The 26302-nt window shown below is 27.2% G+C and overlaps 1 protein-coding gene and 1 pseudogene across 1 annotated transcript; both read left to right on the top strand.

Annotated features, from left to right (window-relative positions):
- Window positions 1-6927: 6927 nt before the first annotated feature.
- Window positions 6928-10790, top strand: LOC113550600 (ring canal kelch homolog). Its single transcript, XM_026952539.1, has 10 exons — window positions 6928-7055; window positions 7118-7346; window positions 7429-7604; window positions 7675-7771; window positions 9321-9477; window positions 9546-9655; window positions 9716-10039; window positions 10112-10237; window positions 10295-10547; window positions 10618-10790. Exons 1-10 carry the CDS (start codon window positions 6928-6930, stop codon window positions 10788-10790), a joined length of 1773 nt encoding a protein of 590 aa, XP_026808340.1.
- Window positions 10791-11841: 1051 nt separating this feature from the next.
- On the top strand, window positions 11842-23605 carry LOC113547894 (annotated as a pseudogene).
- Window positions 23606-26302: the final 2697 nt, after the last annotated feature.

Raw genomic sequence — 26302 nt, 5'->3', positions numbered from 1 at the left:
ATTATGTATGAAACATCGGTCTTAAATTTCTCATAAAAAGTTTTAAACCTTTTAAAAAATAAAAATGATTAAACATTTTAAGTTTTTAAACTTTAAGAGTTTTTTATAACATATTTATTTAAATTTATACATTTATAATTAAAATAAAATTTAAATTTATAATTTACATAGGTCATACAAAACCCAATGAAGCAAAATAAACCTAATTAAAGTTTATTTTAAGACTATCTTAATTTTCCATAATATGGTGAATCACAAGGAATGAAATGTAATAATAGTGTGTTGCACTGTCGCTGTAATTTAAAGATCGAGAATAACTGATATAGATGACCGTCTATTGTAGCCTACAATTTGTATGATTGTTTTAAAATAAAATGTTTATAAAAAATTGAATATTAAAATGAAAAAAAAATTGTTTTATTAAACTGTTTAAATTATATTAACAAAATACAAAAATATTTACCACAGATACGCAATTCAATGGTTTCTACCATAACTTAAAATTTATATTGTATAATATTTTATATATAATATACAATTTTCAAAAAAATTCCTTTTGATTTGATTACTAATAATGTAACACAAATATAATGTCGACAAATTTATTAATTTTAACTCGTGCCGCGAAAGCCATGAAACTCGTTAAGCTCAAGTAATATCAACTTCAGTGTATTTTTTAGTGATTAAAATAATGTTTGCCGTATAATCAGTTAATCACTAACAACTTGTAATCTTGTTAAAGCTCTGTATTAGTTTTACCTGGTTCCTCGACATCATTTATAGTTGAAATAATTTTTTAAAACTAATGAAGCCTGTTTGAAAATTGTAATTACTTTACCTAAACTTTTTAATGACATTGATTGATGATATAATTTATTCCAAGATCAATGGAAATAGTCTGGCCACAACCAACGAGCACTATTAGTCCCGATATATACCTATACATCACTCGTGCAGACGGAAGTTAATAGTGATAAGAATCATCCTTCAACCTGAGTAGATAACCGTGGTCAATACCTTTATGGGCTTTATGTAGACATTTTGTATTTAATATTATACATACATTGGGTAGTATAATGTATTAATGTGTGATGTATGTCGATTTAAATTTTCAGCCTTAAGACCACGTTTAGTTTCGTACATCGTATAATTTGCGTTCATTGATGGTCCCCTATCTATTTTTTATAAATTTTTACTAACGTCGTGTTTATTCGAAAAATAGACATAAAATCGAACGATTTAAAATAGTTTTTGGATTATTAATACAATTTAACAACCATCAGAAAATACAAAAATATAGTTGCTATAATAACTCGCATTAAGAAATCGATTATTAAAAAATAAATAACTTAATAAAATAGCTTTGTGGTTTTAGTCCAATTATAGAAAAGGTGATTTGCAAATATGTGTTGTGTGTGGTTTATGCTAATATCAGAGTTATGTTCTTAAATAATTAAACATTATATTAGTATAGTTTCTCGTGTTATGTATATAATATATTCACTTAATTTAACACGGGCAACTTTGGCATACCTATACCTGCAAAATATGTTAAAACACTATTCAAATCTGCACGACAGATCTGTCACTGGGTGTATTACTAATATATTGGTCGATATCCGAGTTTCATTTTTGTATTATGCATGAATTTAGAATTCCCTTAAGACTACATTTATATGTCACGTATTGTTACATCAGATGTTCAGCAGAAAATAAAACTTCGATTTATATTTAATAAACACAATCGACACTATACAATTAGTACCAATTGGTACTAAAACATTACTTACACGGATTTTACTAAACTTTTTTTTAATGTTTCGATATTTATTTTAAGACACACACGTTTACCAAGTTGCTTATTTAGAAATTTAGTTTATACTTTATTTATACACGAACAACACTACAAAATACATTTTAGCATGCAGCGGCTGTCGTTCAATATGCTGTCTACCTATATTATGCATATACATCCAGTATGGTATATTCACCTGATGTTTAACTATTAATATACCCATAAATGAGTTGTATGAACTTTTGACACTGAGAAGTGATGCCATTAGACCTGTTACAAAAGTGGGTTACATTCAATACGGCAATGCCGTCCAGTGAACGTTATGATTTCTATGCCTATTTATATATGTCCGATGTCACTGCAACTGCTATATGATTATATGAAAATGTATATGATAGTACCTATATTAGTTTTTTTGTTGGTGTATTTGATAGCGCAAAATTTGAAACCGCTTAATAAACTTGACCAGTTTATTGGATCCAATCATAAGTAAAATAGGATCTTGTCACGACTACAAACAATAAAACCAAATTGTTCTCGTCTTTCAGTTTCGGTTAAATGTTATAAATTATTTTAGATTAATCTCATAGTATTACCTACCTTTGATTGTATAAAAATTGTAAGTCATCCGTTATAAAAAAAAACCCAAAGTAAATAGTAGCTAGTTGTTCAATACTTGTAAATAATTTACAGATACTATGTCACCAAATAACTATATTCATGTTCATAAATCGTTAGTCGATAATTATCAAGACATTCAAATCGTTATGAAATCATTAAGACTGCAGCTAGTTTTAACGGAATTACAAAGATCGTAGAATTTCCACGAGTCATCCCTGAAAGTAGAAGCCCAATCAACTATTATTTGAAAGAGGTTTTAAATTTTTAATGATTAAAATATGGTTGATAAGTAGTGATAAATTATATATTATATATTTATATTTAATCGACAGTGCAGAGCCATTACGATAATAAGATAAGTAATATCATAAGTTTGTAAAATGTTTGGCTTATGTATTAATTATTTAGCATAAGCATTTATTAATATTGATTTTTCGACATACTCTTTTACGTATATTTATATTTTTGTTTTATTTATTAAGTTATATTAACTATATAAGCGTATTTCATCATATTTATTCAAACGAGTAAATATAATACATTATAATTATTATTACTATTATGATTACCTACGTTATAACAAAAAACTTATTGTTACCAATTTAATTTTTAATAATATGTCATTTCAAATGATAGGCCAAAAATAACAAATTTACAGTATTTATAGTGCCCTCTAGCGGAAAATACAAATATTTACGCATGTATCACTAATTTAAAAGAAAAATAGATGTCAGAACTTATAAGTTGGATTATGTTATTACTTTATTAGCATTTATAATAACAATTGGACCAGCGAATTAAGAATAAACCTAACCGAATTGATAAAATACCTACTATAATTATAATATAAGATAAACTCACCTCATTCGCTTAGAATTTTTTTTTTTCGAATACAACAATAGACTTTGGTTCATATTCAAATTCAAATTTAACACATAAAATTTCACTCAAAAAGTCAAAACCTACTATATCGACTAGTTTCCTGGTTTTTTTTATATATATATTTATACTTTTATAGTTAGTCTTGTAGCATACGCAAAAACTCATTATGTACAAAGTGTATAGGTATATATTTTTATTACTTTTTTAAACGATTTAATACTATTTTGGATAAAAAGTTCTTAAATATTGTCAGGCTTTTAAATAATTTTTTTTTAAAAATTAATAAATATTATACATATATATCTTACGCATCATTATTGTTAATCGACCAACAGAAATAAAGAAAACAATTTTTTTTTTACTCATTATATTTACTAAAAAATTGCATACCTACCTACTCATTATTCAAAAAATACAGTGTTATATCATGTTCATACTATTTAAACTCGAAATAGTGCCCAGTCGCCAGTGGATATCAATAATGATGAAGGTATATAATAATATATCAAAAATGAAAAATGAAAAATGTAATCGGTATCATTCATTAATTTATTGCTTCTAGATTTAAATGCAGTTTTGTTTCCAATTACATATTACATCATTTAAACATAGATAAATCAAACAGTTCGTACTACTGTGGTCTAAAACTAATACATTAAACCCGCGCAAACCAACCAAACCGACCGCACCTAAAAAAAACAAATTGCGAATTTAACATATATATATATGAACAATGCGTACCGATGCGATCGTCCGGCAAGACTTTCGGGTTGGCTTGACTTTCAACTGTTTCATCGGCCAAACACACTTTATCAATATATAAAAGTATTATTCATTTGTAAACATGTTGTATCAAACTTTCACATTTAATTTTCAATAACATCGCTATTCAAATATAACCGTATCTCATAAATATTATAAACAATTCATAATATCCAGAAATGAAGAGTTAATAATCTACCGCATTTGAATCGCACGTGGAGTCGTGGACACGTCATAATAATAGCCGAGAAAGATCAACTATCAACCGCCGCCGTGCTCAGCGTGCGATACACTCGTCGCAGTCGAACATATACTTCTCAGACGCCGACAATACATCGAATTACGACACAAATGTCACGGACTTGCCGAAACTCAGAAATCTTCACACTTTCGACAAACGCGGTCAATACACTAGTCAATCGTATAAAATGAAACTGATCTACACCGATTGACTAATTTAATATTATAATCTTCGGCAGTAAAAATAATATTGTAATCGTAACACTGTAACAGCCTAATAACCTCGTCGTTGATGGAAAAAATATGTAATTAAAAAAACACACCGTTTCGCATTTATATACGGTTTTAATTAAATTTTTATTACTGTGTATTCGCGATTAAAACAGCCGCTAATTAAGATTAATTATTAATCAGTTTAACTGAATAAATTGGATGAAGAGTTTTTATGCGAAGCAAAACTTGAAATATTTATAAATTTTAGAAATCAATCAATGGTACCGAGTTCTATGTTCAGGTCAGGCCACGATCTGACCACATTTTTAAAAGGGGGCCGGCGATCATAAAGGATGTCTTGGCAATATTTTAATCAACATAATAAACTATATTTGGTTACTTGATGAAAATAAGAGATGTATATTAATACTTATTTATTTAGGTACCTTGTTCGTAGTTCAGAGACTTCTCTATCTCAGTTGAATGCCACCAATAGATACAGCAATGGAATATTAAAATAATGAATCAAATTATCCATTAGGTACGTTGAACAAATGAGAACGTATATGACGGTGCATTGCGTATTCGTCATCATCGATGTTACAACAAATATGGAAGAATAATATGCATACCATGAAATATGGTAAGGTATAATTTAAAATACTGCGTTAAGCAAACATTTTGGGAGATTCCGGATAAGGGGTTAACCAGTGCTTGATTTGGGGGGGGGGGGGGTACACATGGTGACAGAGTAGGCTTGTGGCCGCTGAGGTGGCTTGGGGCCGTTGTATTTTCATTTGGCCTGAGTTCATTTTTAGAAGTTCAACGCCACTGAAATCAATAGAAATCGGGGCGCGCCCGTTTACAGCACAATTCAATATTAAACGTTAATAACAATAAATATGTTCAATGTAATAATGTATAAGCAATCGAACTTCGGAGTAAATACCTTTTATGTTTAAATAATTAAGTCGAGTTGACTGATTCGTTTTACTGAATATACTTGTATGGTATTACATATATTATTATGTACCCACTACCTACTTACCGTAGTGGGGCTATTATAATAGGTTTTATGAAGTTTCGAAGAATCCAATGAAGGATTGCAGTACAAACTGGGCGTAGTCGTCGTTCAATCACAAAAGGTTAGGTACCTATGGTCTCTTCTGCGACATCACGTTATTTCAGCCTTCAGGTATTATCAAACAGCATTTGACAATAATCATTTAATATTCCATAGCTGCGTGTACACAAAAATGGGTGTGCGTGTAATATTATTATTCTGCAAACTATTTAAAAACCACTTTATTTTGAACTAGGTATTGTTATTCATCATTTTGTTGTTATTATTTATTTATTTTTATTTAGATGACGACTTAACGTTCAGCATGAAACTACAGACGAAAAGCGAATTTGTCTAATACAAAACGAAAAATTATTACCGGTTAGACGGAGCGTTTATCAATCAGATTATCAAATGGTGATATAACTTGTATAAAAATAAACAAGTGTTTGTTTCAGTGCATGTGCGATTGAAATAATGACTGCTTTGAATACTTGTAACTTGTAAGTTGTATAACGAATGAGTGTACATAATACTTACTGATTTTGAAAGTCTATTTATTTTTATTATTTCCAATCTGCACACACTCACATTTTTGGTTTTAAATATTTTACTGTTTTACCATTATCACACCTTAACAACATACCTGAGAACATGGTACCACAGAAGATATTTTATTCGTTCATATATATAGACGTATTATCTGTGACACAACCACGTGTTTAGCGACCACGTTAAAACTATAATATTGTCTAAGCAACGTGCAAGTACATAATCTAAATTCTAATGCTAGCAAAAAGTAGATAACTAACCTAACCTAACAAGTCCTACAATTCGTTTCAAGAGACACGTGCAACTTATAGGCACAGCAGTACAGCACTGACATTAGGTAATTTTAATTTAAATTTTATTCGATGTAAAATATTGAATAAATAAGTTTTAATTCTAAATGTTAAATGTACCTAAATAAATTATTGAATTTAACCAGAATCACAAATCGATCCGATTTAAACATCACTACAGTTGCATATTTGAAATAAATTGTAATAATAGGTAAGACAAATGCATTTAATTAATTGAATATTTGAATTCAATAGATCATAAGTTTATTTTATGATTGTGTTGTTATTATATTTATTTATATTGTTTTGGTTATTCAATCTCCTATAAATATTATATCAGGTATATTATTATAAATAAATTTTAGTTAGGGATTTTAATCATTACTTATATTATTAATAATTTAGTTATTACTTTATTTGTATGGACCTTAAATTCTTATGGACTTCAGTCTTCACACAATAATTATCTATAAATTATCAACTATCTTTCGTTTAACTTAAAAGGTACTATGTCTGTGAAGCAGATGGATTCTACACAAAATCTTGTTCTGAAATCTAATAAATGTGAACATGAACATTTCAAAAACAGTTCTCACAAGGATAGAGTATTTGAAGTACTTCAGTCTTCACGTAACCGGTATGATTGAGTGTTTTTATCTGATTGCTAAATAACTTATAACAATACATTATTTATTTTAGGGATGACATTTTTTGTGATGTTAAGTTACAAACAGATGATGGTACTATAGTATTTGGACATAAAAATATATTGGCATCGGCTACCCCTTACTTCAATGCTATGTTTTCTAGTTTTGCCGAAAGCAATAAAGATCTTGTTAATATAGGTAAGGTAGATTCAACCATTTTACAACTATTGATAGACTACATTTATACAGGAGAAATCATGATCACTCAAGAAAACGTACAGGTATTATTGTATTTAAACATATTTGATTTATTATGTAATAACATCCATCATATGGAATTAAATTAATTGATGATTGCTCAAGGTTGTGTTACCAGCTGCAGATCTCTTTCAGCTAGACTATGTAAAACAAGTATGTGTTGAGATTTTACAAAAACTCCTGAATCCTTCAAATTGTCTCGGGATTAAAGTATTTGCTGACTTACATAACTGTATAGAATTATTGTCAAGCTGTGAATCATATATTAAAAAACAGTTTTTGTATGATAACTATAACTTTATTTTCTGGTTCCCTCAGTAAGTTGTATTAATTATAATTATTTTTTTCCAGAGAAGTGGTTGAACACGATGAGTTCCTATCTTTGTCATCCGAAGAAGTGATTAAATTAATCTCCTGTAATGATATTTATGTTCCATTTGAGGAAGAAGTAAGAAAAATAAAAATAATACATGTTTTATTTTATTTTACAGAAATACATAAACATAATGATTTTTTTATTTTAATTTGTATGTCTAACATTCTTGTTTTAATTAATCAGTAATAAATAAAATAGTAACGTAATATATATCTAATAAAATATACACTATTAATCAATCGTCTAGTGCAGATTTCCAATTAAGTAAAAAAAAATATCTAAAACTATACTTTGTTATTTCCCGCTGCTAACAATTTATATTTTATAAAATATACAATTTTAAATTAGTATAAATTATACGTACTTTATATTATAGCATCAACTATCTTATTATTATTTTCCAACAAATAGATCAATTTTTAAAATGTTGAGTAAATGTTTAAATCAATGTTACAATCAAATAAGGTATAATATTTAATGTATAATAATATAAGTGTTAATACTAGAGCTACAAAAAGATATATCATAACACATATTATATTGGATAATGAATAAACATAATATCTGAAAAAATGTAGAAATCATAGTTAGTTTAGATTGTTTTTAAATATTGTCTGTAAACTATGAATTCTTGGCTACCAGTAAATTTTAAATCAATGTTTATTGTTTATATTTTGCTCAATAATAATGGGTATTCAGACGCTATAATACAGTATATATAACATTTTATCAATTATTTTAATAAAAAAATAAATGTATTATAATTTATAAGACGAATACAGGGTGATTCTTTTATCATAAAACACTCATTATTTCAAAAAGTATTCATGTTTTTGAAAACATTTTTTTACACATAGTTTCATGTTGTTAAGAAAACAACGTTTTTATATAAAAATTATATTTTTAAATATTTTTATCCTTATATTTTTTAAGTCTTTTACTTTTTTGAATGACAACATAGTTTAATTTTCATATTCCAAAACAGAATAATTTCTACGTATTTAAAGTTTAGACAAGCGGAATATTGAACAAACATTTTGTGGATAACTTCGTACCACTCCACTCCGCTTGTCTAAACTTAAAATACGTAGAAATTATTCTGCTTTGGAATATGAAATCATATAATATATATAATTTTTTAATAAAAATATTTTTTTAACAACCTGAAGCTATGTAACAAAATGTTTTCTGAAATAATAAGTGTTTAATGAAAAAAGAATCACCTTGTATAGGATAACATCTGGATAGAAACCTTGTGATAAATTATTGTTCAAGTATTAAGAACAAGACCAACATTTTTCAAATTTTGAGTTAAATAATAATAACATATTTTTGAATGGTTTATAACAATAAAATTGATGTATTCAGAGCCGGATCTAGGGTGATTAACCAGGCACTTGTTTCGGAAGTCTTGGTTAGAGAGTGTCAGATTAACAAGTAATAAATAGATATATTATCAGTTTAATTTTATTACTGTACTAATTGTATACATTTCCATGAATAAAACATATGCCAGATCTGGCCCTGGACATAACATTATGATTTTTGTCTAAAATAGATGCTGATCTACTATATTATAATATTTTTTTACATAATTATTAAATTTTATTTATTTATTCAGGTATTTGAAAGTGTCATTAAGTGGGTAAAACATGAATTGGATCATAGAAAAGAGTTATTACCTAATGTAATGGAACATGTGCGTTTGAAATTAATTTCGAAAGAGTATTTCTTAGAGAAAATAGTTGATGAACCTCTTCTTAAAAATAATCCTAAATGTATATTTTTTTTCATATATATAAATTTATTACTGAATATATTTAATTTATTATTTTAATATTTGTAGGTAAAGATTATGTGTTTGATGCATTACATTTTAATCTAATTAAGTCAGTAAATTCTTCTATCCCACTAACAATTAGGAGTAAACCTAGGCAGTTTAGTAGGTTACAACAAGTATGTTTATTTTATTGTTGAATTATCTTTACAATGTATTTAATCGTTTAATTCTTACAGGTTTTTCTAGTATTGGGTTGGTCTGTCATAGAATTGAAGAGTGTTATAAGTTGGTATGACCCAGCAACCAACCTATTGCGTATTGCACCGAAAATGATTGAATCCTATAAAGGATTTGGTTTGTGCGTTGTAAAAGATCAATTTGTGTTTATTATGGGTGGTATTGAATACTTTTATAATGGACATAAATACACCTATCGATTAATGAGATCTGTTAAAATGCTTGATATGTCTTCATCATCATTATGTTGGGTTTCCAAGGTTGATATGTTAGTTAGTCGAAAATCTTTTGGAATTGGAGTATTAGATAATTGTATATATGCTGTAAGTCGTGCTAAATACTAATATAGTACTTTATGTTATAAATACTATGTTTTATATTTTATTAAATGCTAGATTGGTGGACAAGATAATAGTGTAGAGGTTTTTAACCTTGATACTGAACAATGGAAAATGGTATCTAGTATGATCTACGATAAAAATAATTTTGGTGTTGGAGTACTCAATAACCGCATTTATGTAGTAAGTAATTTTATTGTATTAACTATGAAATAAATTTTAACTAATTAATTTATGTAGGTAGGAGGTTATAATGATTATAATGGTGGTACGAAATCTGTTGAATGTTATAATCCCAGTCTTGACAAATGGAACTCAGTAGCAGAAATGTCAAGCAGGCGGTATAATGTTGGTGTAGGAGTTTGGGATGGTATAATGTATGCCATTGGTGGAACTAATGGATCAATACCTCTTAAAAGTGTTGAAGCATATAATCCAGTTGCTGGAGTTTGGTCGTCTATTGCCGATATGCATTTGTGTCGAGAAAATCCTGGTGACTATAATAATTAATTTTTTAGAGAATTTACAAATATTAATAGATTTTTTTAATTTTATTACTATAGGAGTAGTGGTTTATGATGGTTTATTGTATGTTATTGGGGGAATAAACGAACCAAAATATTTAAATTCTGTTGAAATCTACAATCCCAGAAGCAATTCCTGGTCAATTAAAACAATATCAATAAGTCATCAAATTTATGGAGCAGTAGTAGTTATTAGGCCACTACATTTATAAACTATTTAGCAGAAACAATGATTTTATTGGTGTTTTTAACTATGTAAAATTTTGTATTGTTTATGATAATATATAAATTTGTGTTCTAAGAGTTTCCATCTATATCATATTTTAATTATTTGCATTTATTAAACCAATTGCTAAGTCGCAACTTTAACTATGTATATCACATGGTTAGAACCTAGGAAATTATCAGTATTTATCAGAAAAAGTTATCGTTGAACCTCTTCTTAAAAATATTCCTGAATGTATGTTTTTTTTTTTCATAAAAATGACTATTATTACTTTATGACATGTATATAATTTGTTATTATTATTATAATATTTGTAAGTAAAGATTATGAAATTAAAGCATTACATTTTAATCTAATTAAATTGATAAATCCTTCCTCTATTTGTCTATTCCACAATTAAGCTGTGTATTTTAAACTGGTATCATAGAACAAATGAAATTATTTATTCTGTGCTGGTGTTACCTGGCAACCAACCTAATGCATATTATCTACATCAACCACCACCAATGATTGAATGATGCCGTGAATCAGCTGTTCTAAGCATTGTAAAAGATCAATTTGTGATTGATTTGGGTGGTGTTCACCTACTTGCGTGCTAAACTATAAGAATGCTTAAAAAGTTCTTTTGAAATACTTTATGTATCTTAATCTTGATCACTACTAGTAGATAACCAGTGTTCGAGGTGATTAAGACAACCTAACCAGTTGAGTTCCCAGGATTGATATGTTAGTTAGTCGAAAATATTTAGGAGTTGGTGTATTGGATAATTGTATACATGCTGTAAGCCATGCTAATTTATTACTTATTTTATTCTTCTTCTTCTGCTGGCATTTATTACTTTTGAAGAGTTTTTGCCGCCATCACGATCTGCTTCCATTCTCATTCTCCCTGTTATGAACTATTGTCCTCCACTCTCGTACTCCTATTTTTTTGAGGTCTTCTTCCACTGTATCCAACAATCTTTTTCTAGGCTGTCCGCGATGCCTTTTTTCCATAGGTCTCTATTCCATATAGAGACAGCAGTACAGCACTGACATTAGGTAATTTTAATTTTAATTTTGTTCGATGTAAAATATTGAATAAATAAGTTTTAATTCTAAATGTTAAATGTACCTAAATAAATTATTGAATTTAACCAGAATCACAAATCGATCCGATTTAAACATCACTACAGTTGCATATTTGAAATAAATTGTAATAATAGGTAAGACAAATGCATTTAATTTATTGAATATTTGAATTCAATAGATCATAAGTTTATTTTATGATTGTGTTGTTATTATATTTATTTATATTGTTTTGGTTATTCAATCTCCTATAAATATTATATCAGGTATATTATTATAAATAAATTTTAGTTAGTGATTTTAATCATTACTTATATTATTAATAATTTAGTTATTACTTTATTTGTATGGACCTTAAATTCTTATGGACTTCAGTCTTCACACAATAATTATCTATAAATTATCAACTATCTTTCGTTTAACTTAAAAGGTACTATGTCTGTGAAGCAGATGGATTCTACACAAAATCTTATTCTGAAATCTAATAAATGTGAACCTGGATATTTCAAAAACAGTTCTCACAAGGATAAAATGTTTGAAGTACTTCAGTCTTCACGTAACCAGTATAATTTAATGTTTTTATGTGCAAAATAACTTCTAATAATACAATTTTTAATTTTAGAGATGAAAATTTTTGTGATATTAAGTTACAAACAGATGACGGTACTATAGTATTTGGACATAAAAATATATTAGCATCAGCTACCCCTTACTTCAAGGCTATGTTTTCTAGTTTTGCCGAAAGCAATAAAGATCTTGTTAATATAGGTGAGGTAGATTCAACCATTTTATAACTATTGATAGACTACATTTATACAGGAGAAATCATGATCACTCAAGAAAACGTACAGGTATTATTGTATTTAAACATGTTTGATTTATTATGTAATAACATCCATCATATGGAATTAAATTAATTGATGATTGCTCAAGGTTGTGTTACCAGCTGCAGATCTCTTTCAGCTAGACTATGTAAAACAAGTATGTGTTGAGATTTTACAAAAACTCCTGAATCCTTCAAATTGTCTCGGGATTAAAGTATTTGCTGACTTACATAACTGTATAGAATTATTGTCAAGCTGTGAATCATATATTAAAAAACAGTTTTTGTATGATAACTATAACTTTATTTTCTGGTTCCCTCAGTAAGTTGTATTAATTATAATTATTTTTTTCCAGAGAAGTGGTTGAAAATGATGAGTTTTTGTCTTTATCATCTGAAAAAGTGATTAAGTTAGTCTCCAGTAATGATATTAATGTTTCATTTGAAGAAAAAGTAAGAAAATTGAGATTAATAAATGTTTTATTTTATTATTGGGTAACAAGATTGTTTTATCTATACATAAAATATAAACTTATACGGCGATGGTCTGAATGGTAAATAATACTTAGTGTAAAGGTTATAACGTATATGGTATATCATCTGAAACACATAGGTATATTAAAATCTTTATAAACACAATTCACTTTTAAAATGCGCATTGCTTGTATTGAAATTAAAATTAAAAAAATATTTATAGAGAGACAGATGATCCTCTTATTTTACTTTCTATGTCTAATAATGATGTTTTAATTAACCAGTAATTATTCTTAGTAATGTGATAAATTTCCAATAAAATATTCACTATTGATTGTCCAGTGCAGATTTCTGATTTAGCAAATAAAAAGTATCGAAAATTATACTTGGGTAATTGTTTTCTGCTGTTAACAATTTGTATATTTATAGTATCAAATTAGTATATAGTATATATCTAGTAATAAATTATTATATGCTAATACAATAGCAGGGAAGGCAAACCTTTCTGTACATAAGTATCAAATGAAAATGTTGATTCTATTTTATTTTCCTTGTGTGTCAACAAATTTGATAACCTTTTTTTAAACTTAAAAATGTCTGAATTTATTGCTTGAATGATAAAAAAACAAGTCAAACATAGTAATATCAAACAATTTTTATAATATATTAGAGTATTAGATACTTACAGTATAAATAGCAGATATCTACATTAGTATATTAAACAAATTCTTAATTTATAAAAAGTAAAAATATAAAAGTTGTATACATGAATTTTTAATGAGAAATTTGTTTTTGAAATTTATTGGCTAATGAATCAATCCTTGGACTGTATTTGGTTGATTTTAGTCGAGGACATGTTGCACTTACTTAATTAAATTCATTGAAAAAATTAGCTGCTTACCCACATAAGTAGATTCAAACATTGTCAATAAAGAAATAGCTTGTTTTTTCATTGAAACAATTGAATTTGAAGTCTTTTCCACTTAATAAGAATCTAATTTTCACAGTCATTATTTTCCAGCATTATTCAAATCAATAAATTTATTTCTCCAAGTATAACTTCCTTGAAATTCTATAGCCTCAATTGTTAAATTTTCAATATTTAACACTCAAAAAAACTAAATTGAAGTTCGTCAAATTTAATTATATGTGGATTTATTAAAAATTCTGAAGTTGATTCTAGACTGCAACATTGAGAAAATCTACTTGACAACATTTCAGATGCATTTTCTAATATTATTACATATTTTGTATCAAGCTGATTATCTTTAAAGAAGTTTGAATTTATTAATTGCTTTTTCAAGTAAAGAAAATATTTACATTTTTAATTTTTTTTTTTTTTTAACTGTTGCGTGTGTCACTGTCATTCCACACACATGTTTAATAGGTTCACCATATTTGTACTATTATAGCAATAACTATTTTATTATTATTAATTTAATAATATAAATATACTCAAAATATATAGGTATTCATTTTTTTTATTTTCCAAAAAATAGATCAATAATTCAAATTTTGGGTGTATGGTATTATGTTATAAACAAAATAAGGTATATTTAATATATTATAACATAAATAATAGATACCAGTGGTACCATGTGGTGGGTATATCTTTATACGTATAATATATTTGATTTATATAATGTCTGAAACTCTGAAAACCTAGATACCGAACAAAAATAAAGGAAGTTGTAGTATTTGATGACCCATGATTTAGGGGGACAAACAAGGCACTTGCACCGTAAGGCTTGGTCAAGAGCCACCAAATTACCAAATAATAAGTGCATATATTATTAGCAGTTTAATTTTATTACTGAACTAATTTTGTACTTTGCTCAGTGTAAAAAATATGCTAAATCTGTCGCTAAATATACTATTATAATTTTTGCCTGTAATAAATGTTGATCTTCTATGTAATAACATTGTATACGTAATAATTAAATTCTAATTATTTATTTAGGTATTTGAATGTGACATTAAATGGGTAAATCATGAATAGGATCATAGAAAAGAGTTTTTACCCAATCTAATGGAACATGTGCGTTTGCCATTAATTTCCACAGAGTATTTATCAGAGAAAGTAGTCGTTGAACCTCTTCTTAAAAATAATCATGAATGTATGTTTATTTTTCATAAAAATGACTTTATTATTGCTTGATGTATACAATTGATCATTGTTATACTTGTAGGTAAAGATTATGTAATTGAAGCATTACATATTAATCTAATTAAGTCAATATATCCTTCGTCTATTCCACAAACTATTCGGAGTAAGCCTAGACGGCTACATAAAGTATGGATCTGTTTTTATTTATTTGTCTTTACAATATGGTTAATCATGTATATTTTTTAGATCATTTTAGTGTTAGGTTATTCTATATCAACTAAAACGAGTATTGCCAGTTGGTATGACCCAGCAACTAACCTAATGCATATTGCACCAGAAATGATTGAATATCGTGATTCAGCTGAATTGTGCGTTGTAAAAGAGAATTTTGTATTTCCTATCGGTGTTGTACGTGCACATTACCCATATGCTAGGCATCAAGCTATCTCTAAAAGTTCTGTTGAAATGCTTGATGTATCTTCATCATCACTCTGTTGGGTTCCCAAGGTTGGATTATTATTTAATCAAAAATCTTTTGGAGTTGGAGTATTAGATAATTGTATATATGCTGTAAGTCATGCTAACATATTAATTATTTTATGTTATAAATACTATATACTTTATATTAAATGCTAGATTGGTAGAGATTGTAATAATTTCTCTTTAAATAAAGTAGAAGTTTTTAACCTCGATACTCAAGAATAGAAAATAATACCTAGTATGTCTAGTAAAAGAAGTAATGTTGGTGTTGGAGTACTCAATAACTTCATATATGCAGTAAATAATTTTATTATATTAACTATGTTATATGTTTTAACTAATTAATTTATGTAGGTAGGAAGTTATAATAATGGTGTTTTGAAATCTGTCGAATATTATGATCCTAGTCTTGACGGATGGAACCCAGTTGCAGAAATGTCAATTGGCCGGAAGAATGTTGATGTAGGAGTTTTGGACGGTATATTATATGCTATTGGTGGATCATCTCTTAAAAGTGTTGAAGCTTATAGTCCAAGTATTGGAGTTTAATTCTTTGTTGCAGATATGCATTTATGTCGACAAAGTCCTGGTGACTAATTATAATTAATTGATTAGAAAATCTACAAACAATTTTATAAAATTTGTATTATAGGAGTAGTGGCATTGGCTGGTTTATTGTATGTTATTGGAGGAAGTAACTGTTCTTGCATGAATTCTGTTGAAATATATAATCCAAAAACCAATTCCTGGTCAACGAAAATAATACTAATAAGTCATACAATTAATGGAGCTATAGTAGTTAATAGGCCACCACATTTATAAACTATTTAGTAGAAACAATACCTTTGTTGGTATTTTCAACCATATTTATTTTTGTTATGTTGATTATAATATCTAAATTAGTGTTCGAAGTTTCCATCTATTTTATATTTTAATTATTTGTATTTATTAAAACCAATTTATAAGCTATATAATTCATTAATTATATATAAATATGTAATACCGTAATACCCTTAATGTTTAAATAACGTTTTTGACGAGGTCTCTTGTATATAGATGGCCGAAGATGACTGTAGAACACTCCGTTAAGGTTTTAAGGATTATCCATGTAGGTACATCGTTCGTAGATACTTAAGAACAAGAGTCAACGTCGTGACGGATAAGGTTGATTGGACTACGTGGAAACCCAAAGTTCTGAATTAAAAATCTAAACTTAAACACATTTTTATACTATAAACGCGAAAAATGCTGAAAAGAGTGGGAAAGTTGATATCGCTATGCTGTATAGTAGAAGTGGTGAGTAGGTCACTATAATGGATGTGTTAAATTTGAATGCAATGACGGCAGGTATTAATGTATACGAAATATAATTCTGAATGGAGATGATTTGTCAGTTTAAGATATATTATATTATTACCTTTATTTAAATTGTAAATTGTAATATATTTTTTTATTTGATAGTTGATACAAGTAATTTATTTTTCTCAATTTGTTGGTGAAAGTTTTAAGTTTCTACGACTTATAATTTTGAATAACATCAAATATTTTAATCGTTTTAGGATATATCATTATATTTTATGAAATTTCGTAAAAATTTAAATTTCACAAGCTTATAAAATATTTTCTATATTGACGCTGAAATTTTTTTTACAATTATTCAAAGGAAAACTTATAAAGAACCTTGTATTGGATTTTTAATGTTTTTTAACCTTAGGTATAAATCACAAACATTTTATGCATTTTAACTTCAAAATTCCTTGCTAATTTTTGCGATTTTGATATATTTTGTAAACATTTGAACTTTAAATGCTTATAAACAAAAATTGTGACTAACGCTTTTTGATTTTTTTTACTACTATAAGTACAACTTATAATAAACCTTGTATTAAATTTTATTAGATTTTTTTGAGTGCCAAATTTTTTTTAATAGTATTTCAAGAAAAAAAAATCGAAAATTTCAATTGTTTATAAATAGTTTAAAAAGTCAAAATGTTTTAAAAATTTGCATGGGGAAAATCCATGATTCTTCTTTCTTTTTATTATTATTCTTATTAATATTACTATTTTTATTATTATTATAATTATCTTATTATTTAACACAAGTATCGCATATTTTAATTTAATGTTTTAAAAAATCGAAAATAGCTATTTTGTATACGGTATTTTTCTGAACATTTTTACATTTCAAAACTTTATTTTCGTTAACATCATGATCTTTAATATTTTTTTCAATTTCTAAGTTAATATAATTTAGTATAACATAAATAATTAATTCAGTATAATTATAAAAATTGTCATACCTATTGAAAAATGCCAATATTATGGAGTATAGACTATTTTCAAACATATTTATATTCTCATCTACCCTGCATTCGTGTATGTGTGTAATAAAAACCAAAAATATCCTGTATAATTTATTTATAGTATTAATACTATTATGAAGAAAATAATAAATTGTTATGGTTTGGAATCGTTGCGCGTCACGGCTCACCATAAACGACACAAAATCAATTTTCATTATCTGCGTCTGACATAAAATAGTTTCTTATGATATCAATATATCAATTAATGTAGTCTTCCTTTACCGTGTTCGGTACTTGTTTGTCAATTTGAAAGTATTTATTTTATATTATTTCTACTCTGCACACACTTACATTTTCGGTTTTAAGTATTTTATCGTTATACCATTATCACACACCTTAACATACCTAGGACCATGGTACTACAGAAAATGTTATATTCGTTCATATATAGACGTATTATCTGTGACAGTACCACGTGTTCAGCGTCCCACGTTATAACTTACTGTTGTCTATGTAAGTACCTATTCTAATGCTAATCATTAGTAAACACCTAACTTTACAAGTTCAGTAGTCCGTATCCAGGGCCAAGTGCAATTTATATACACAGCAGTACAGCACAGGCATAAGGTAATTTTAATTTTAATATTGTTCAATGTAAAATATTGAATAAATAAGTTTTAATTCTAAATGTTAAATGTACTTAAATAAATAATTGCATTTAAACACAATTTCAAATCAATCCTACTTGAACATCACTGCAGTCGCACATTTGAAATTAACTGTAATAATAGGTAAGAAAAATGCATTTAATCTATTGAATTCAGTGGTGGAACAAACAATTGTAACTCGTGAGACACATCGGTGTATTGTGTATTAATAGTTAATACTAATGTGAAATTAGTCTACTAAATCTATAAATTATTGTTACTAGCTATAATTAATGAAGGACCGTTGAAAAGATGAAAGCTGCCAGCTTTGACATTTTCCAACCATCCACCCACCTACGCGAAAAAAGTCACAGTCGCGCCGCCACTGATTGAATTCAATAGATCATTAGTTTATTTTATCATTATGTTGTTGTTATATTTATTTTTATTTTTATAGTAATTCAATCTCCAGGATATTTAGTATAATAATATTTTATCAGGATTATTATTATAAATTAAATACTAATTAGTAATTTTAACCATTATTTATATTATTAATAACTTAGTTATTGCTTTATTTGTATGGATCTTTAATTCTTATGAATTTAAATTCAGTATTCACACAATGATTATCTATAAATTATTAACTATATTTCACTCGGCTTAAATGTTACTTATCTGTTAAAGAGATGGATGTACAAAAGTTTGGTCTGAAATCTAATAACTGTGAATCTGATCATTTCAAAAACAGTTCTCACAAGTATAGGATGTTTGAAGTACTTCAGTCTTCACGTAACCAGTATAAATGAATGTTTTAATGTGCTTGCTAAATAATTTCTAATAATACATTTTTAATTTTAGGGGTGACAATTTTTGTGATATTAAATTACAAACAGATGACGGTACTATAGTGTTTGGACATAAAAATATATTGGCATCGGCTACCCCTTACTTCAAGGCTATGTTTTCTAGTTTTGCTGAAAGCAATAAAGATCTTGTTAATATAGGAGAGGTAGATTCAACTATCTTACAACTATTGATAGACTACATTTATACAGGAGAAATCATGATCACTCAAGAAAATGTACAGGTATGATTGTGTGTACCAATGTGGCAACGTCCATCAAATTTAATTAAATTGTTGATTGTTCAAGGTTGTGTTACCAGCTGCAGATCTCTTTCAGCTTGACTATGTAAAACAAGCATGTGTTGTATTTTTACAAAATCACCTGAATCCTTCAAATTGTCTTGGGATTAAAGTATTTGCTGACTTACATAACTGTGTAGAATTGTTGTCAAGCTGTGAAGCATATATAAAAAAACAGTTTTTGTATGATAATTATAACTTTATTTTCTGGTTCCTTCAGTAAGTTGTATTAATTATAATTATTTTCGTCCAGAGAAGTGGTTGAACATGATGAGTTTCTATCTTTATCATCCGAAGAAGTGATCAAGTTAATCTCCTGTAATGATATTTATGTTCCATTTGAAGAAAAAGTAAGAAAATTGAAATTAATAAATGTTTTATTTTTTTATTGGGAAAGAAGATTGATTTATCTGCATATAGAATATATCTTATTATCACTGTGATAGTATGATTGGTAAATAATACTTTCTTTATAAATATATCATTTGTAAATTGTAAATCACATAGGTGTTTTGGAATCAAAATTTACAAATGGAAGATTGTTCCATGTATTGATTAACTCAAGTTATTATTTTAAAAATTATATTTAAATAGGTATTGGCAGTATTTCAGAATTTTTACTATACAATGCTAAGAATCATTTTATAAATCCACTATTTATTGGGGGGCAAGAGAGGGACTATTCCCTTTGGCACCCTTTGAAGTTGACTGACTTTTATAAATTTGCATGATCAACCCATTATTTTGTTATATATGTTATATCGTCTAGAACTTAAAATGACATAATATTGGCTCTGATTTTTATGAAATTTGTACTAATTTTCAAGGTCTCGGACAGTAACATCACACCATATTACTATTCCGTTTGAAGGAAAAGAAATGAAACTAAAATTAATATGTTATTTATTTTAATATTGAGGAAGTTGATCGATATATTTATACATAATTCATTATATTATATTGTGAATAGGAAATAATACTTAGTTTATATCGTTAATATCGTATATTTTTTGAATCACATAGGTATTTTAATATCGACCTAAATAATTCTTCATACAAACAATTCACTTTTAAAATGCTCATTGCTTGTATTATAATGAAAATATATAAAAAATAATGTATACAGATACAAATGATCCTCTTATTTTACTTTCTATGTCTAACATCCATGTTTTAAATTTTTAATTAATCTGTAATAATTCATAGTAATGTAATATATTTCCAAGTAAATATACATTATTGATTGTCTAATGCAGATTACTGATTTAGTAAAAAAAATAAATCTAAAATTATATTTAGTTGTTTCCTGCTGTTAACAATTTATATATTATATTTATAGTATCCAATTAGTATATACTATAACTAAACTACTATATAGTATATACAGCAGCATACAGTTCATTACTATTAATTTTTTATAAAACTGTATATGTATATCAGGGGTACCATTGCCGGTTTTAATTAGGAGTGCCAACATTTAAGTACGCTAATTTTTATCTTATACAGTGATGGTATGAATGGTAAATAAGACTTAGTATAATTTTAATTAGTTTAACGAATTAACGATAAAAAATATATTTTTAATTTACCTTTAAATAGAAAGGAAAATAATGTATTTACATTGGATATAATTAGTATAGTTGATAAATTTTATTGGGATGTAATTAGTGAAGTTTTTAAATATTATTGGGATGCAATTTGTATGAAAAAAGGATCTTGGGACGCAATTGGTTTGCTTTAAATTATTTTACTATTTTAATAAAAAAATAAATGTGTTATGATCTATTAGAGCAATTTATGTATTATGAAAGAATACATTTAGATTTTATGTAGATAAGCAGCTGTATACAACCCTTTGTTAAATTGTAGTTTAAGTATTATATATTAATTATTAGGTCCAACATTTTTCAAATCTTGCGTTAAACAAAAAAAACATATTTTTGAAGGGATTGAATATAAAATAAATAGATTAACCCCTTGGTCAAGGGGCCCCAAATTACCAAAATAATAAATGGATATATAAACAATTTAATTTTATTACTTTCCTAGTTTTATACTTTGCCCAGGGTAAAATATATTCATAATCTGACTCGATATGCTATTATAATTTTGCCTATGATAAATTCTGATCTATATAATAACATTTTTCATGTAATAATTAAATTTTATTTATTTATTTAGGTATTTGAATGTGTCATTAAATGGGTAAAACATGAATTGGATCATAGAAAAGAGTTTTTACCCAATCTAATGGAACATGTGCGATTGCCATTAATTTCCAAAGAGTATTTCTCAGAAAAAGTAGTTGTTGAACCTCTTCTTAATAATAATCCTAAATGTATAAAATTTTTTTATAAATATTAATGTATTATTTTTGAATGTATATAATTTATTATTTTTATATTTTTAGCTAAAGATTATGTATTTGAAGCATTTCGTTTTTCTTTAATTAAGTCAACAAATCCTTACTCTATTCCACAAACAATTTGGAGTAAACCTAGGATACAACAACAAGTATGTTTATTTTATTGTTGACTTATCTTTAAAAAGTTTCTAATCGTTTAATTATTTAAGGTTATTCTAGTATTAGGTTTGTCTCAATCGACAGAAACGAGTATTATAAATTGGTATGACCCAGCAACCAACCTAATGCATATTGCGCCGAAAATGATTGTATCCCGTGATGAAGCTGGTTTGTGCGTTGTAATAGATCGTTTTGTATTTGCTATGGGTGGAGTGGACTTATCTGATAGGTGTCGACTCAATGTGAAATGTTCTGTTGAAATGCTTGATGTATCTTCATCATCATTATTTTGGGTTCCCAAGGTTAGCTTGTTAGTAAGTCGAAAAGCTTTTGGAGTTGGAGTATTAGATAATTATATATATGCTGTAAGTCATGCTAATAAATTAGATGTTTTATGTTTTAAATAATAAATACTATATATTTTGTATTACATTAAAATATGCTAGATTGGCGGACTAGATAATAATGGCTATTCAAATAGTGTAGAGGTTTTCAACCTCGGTACTGAACAATGGAAAATGGTATCTAGTATGGCTTACAAGAGAAGTAATTTTGGTGTTGGAGTACTCAATAACCTGATATATGCAGTAAATAATTATATTATATTAACTATGTGATATATTTTAACTAATTTATTTATGTAGGTAGGAGGTTATAATTATTTTAATGGTGGTATGAAATCTGTTGAATGTTATAATCCCAGTCTTGACAAATGGAGCTCAGTAGCAGAAATGTTAAATATGCGGTATAATCTTGGTGTAGGAGTTTTGGATGGTATAATGTATGCTATTGGTGGTTATAATGGATCATCTCTTAAAAGTGTTGAAGCTTACAAACCAAGTGCTGGATGGTATTCAATTGCCGATATGCATTTGTGTAGAGAAAATCCTGGTGACTATTATAATTAATTTTTTAGAGAATTTACAAATATTAATAGAGTTTTTATAATTTTATTACTATAGGAGTAGTGGCTTTTGGTGGTTTCTTGTATGTTATTGGTGGAACGTGCAGGTCTGGTGTTTTGGATTCTGTTGAAATCTATAATCCCAGAACCAATTCCTGGTCAATGAAAACAGTATCAATAGGTCATCAAATTTATGGAGCTGTGGTAGTTAATAGACCTCCACCACAATAACAAACTTATTAGTAGAAACTATATCTTTGTTGTTGTTTTTAACCATATTCATTTTTTTTATTATTTATTTTAATATCTATATTAGTGTTCTAAGTTTCCATCTATTTTATATTTTAATTATTTGTATTTATTAAAACCAATTTATAAGCCATAGAAATTATTATTGATATAATACTCTATGCCTAAGTAATGTTTATTATAAAGTCTCTTATATATGGATGGCCATAGATGACTGCATAACACTCCATTTAAGTTTTTAAGATTATTCAAGTAGGTGCATAGTTTGTCGGTATACTTAACTATGAAAGCAAACATTTCAGCAGGTAAGGTTGGATGGCCTATATGGAAGTAAAAAATTGTGAATTACACTTTTTATATTTAAGTAATATGCAAACAAAGACTAAAAATCAAAATAATACAGTGCTCACATTAAGTGTTTTAACATATGTAATATTTATATAGGTACCTAAAAAATTCAATTTTTTCCTTCACGCATGGTCTGTTGTATAGTATGGTAAAGCAAAGTGCAAAGATAAAATGATATATCATAATATCATGTCTTAGCTATTCCCCTACTCTAGTGGAATATAATATTCGTTTTTACTGCAGCTGCACTTGTCCAGAATAACAGTTTTTATTTTTTTTATCAACAATTTCGGCATATACGCCTTAGGGTTTTGAATCCATTTTATGGGTACCATATTGTATACGTAATGTCCCGTGAGGATGAGGATTTACCCATTGCAATATTTCCTGAAATAATAGAGATATCATAATTCTGATTTTCAATTAGATTCATAGGAGACAAGAACTTCAATTGTTTGAAAACTATTGGAATTTTTTTATTTTTGACCCTCCAAAGTACTAATAGATTTCAATTAACCTTTTTCAAAGAGTGGCTAAAGTCAAAAATCAAAGCACTATTACTACTCCAAAACGTGATGACACAAAAAAAAAACACACATCATTGTAAAATCAATACATTCATTACTCCATTCGGAATCTAATATGTTTGTAAATTTATTGATTTGCATTGTACATAATAATATATAATTGTTTAATATTTTAACTTTTGATTTTTTGTCCGAATGGTGATTTTACTGTTTTGGTGTGGAGGGGATGCACGGGAAAGATCTTAGATTTTTCTTTTCCTTTCATTATTATTCTTATTGATATTACTATTTTTATTATTAATTATTATTATAATTATCTTATTCCTAATCTTATTATAATTATTTTATTCTTATAATAACTTTTGTTTAAACTGTGTGTTCATCGGCGATTGCACTATTTCGTTGGTTTCTTGTTATCTGTCACAGAATACAAGACCGGTTTTGTGTAATCGCTATTCGTTAATGAACCAGATATAAAAGACCCGGCGAAACGACCAGCATTGACATTCACTGTCTTTCCTCCGTCGTAGCAATACCCACCCCGGGCAGACTTGCGCGATAGGAAAGACATCTGGTATAATGGTATCTATATTTTTTGTCAAAGATTTTTTGATTTTTAGCATAATTATGTTTCCTGCATATTATATTGCTTGTAATATATGTATTAAATAGTGATTTTATGCATACCTATTCGCAGCTCTAACATTTCCCTAGCTCAAGCTCTGGTATGTTGGTATGTACAAACTAAATTCGACTTAGGCCTTGTTCCGTGGCCAATATAAGTCTGACACCATTCTTACGCACTGCCATTGTTTGGTGTGTTGCGCTAACACTGATTGTCACATCTGTATTAAATGTTTACATATTTAATTTTTTTATATTCCCTTAGTAAGTAATAAATCATCATCGTACTGTGTTAACAGACGAACGTATGTATCAATATTGCATACACCAAACGCCGTGTTACATTTAAAATTATTATTATAATAAATCTAAAATCTAGTATTATGGTACATTTTATTATTATACTTATTTTTATATAACTTGTCCTCGTGGCTTTGATATTTTTAACCATTCTAACAGGCACGTAGACAAAAACAATTGGGCCAAGAGTCAAAAGACAAATTTACAATAATCAATATTACATATTATATATTTATTTTTTTAGTATTATAATAATATATCGCCTTTAGTACTAGATTAATTGTATATATCAAGTGTGAGTGCTAAAAGGATTGCTGGTGTATGGCCGTATGGGTATACTTAAAAAAAATATCAAAGCAATTATTAGAGACTAGCTTAGAATCAATATATATAATACAGTGAAACTTCGATTATCCGGGATAATGGCGGGGAGGGGGTCACACGGATAAATGAAAACCACCGTTAATCGAGACTTTTTATAATTATATTATTTTTTATTTAATTATTATTAGAAATACAAAGAATAATGTTATACATCTATAGTCCATACTTATTTTTAAATTTTCGGAAGAGTGAGCACGGATAATCGAAGTTCTACTGTATGTTTAAGTTCTCGGTTTAAATATGTAGTTCTCCGATTATAGATCTTAAAATTTTTTTTGGTCGATTCAAAATTAAATAGTTAAATAAAAACAACTGAAATGTATATCCCGGTTATATTATGTTAATATTAATTTAACTGTAGGCCAGAAGTAAAGCGCGATTACCTACAATATTGAAACACATTATTTTCTAATGAATAGATAACTAAAAATTTTTTTTTTTTACTTAATCAAGAAACCAACTATTTTAAGAGCATTTATATAATAAATTCGCTACACTCTTCTACTAAAAATGTTTAGCAATTTCAAATAAATTTGTTTGAAAATAAAACATATTAGTACACCTATATATTAAAATAAATTGTATACCT

The sequence above is a fragment of the Rhopalosiphum maidis genome, chromosome 4 (genome assembly GCF_003676215.2).
Source record: "Rhopalosiphum maidis isolate BTI-1 chromosome 4, ASM367621v3, whole genome shotgun sequence".
Classification (NCBI taxonomy): domain Eukaryota; kingdom Metazoa; phylum Arthropoda; class Insecta; order Hemiptera; family Aphididae; genus Rhopalosiphum; species Rhopalosiphum maidis.
The sequence above is the reverse complement of the archived record's forward strand: the minus strand, read 5'-3'. Positions and strand labels throughout refer to the sequence as shown.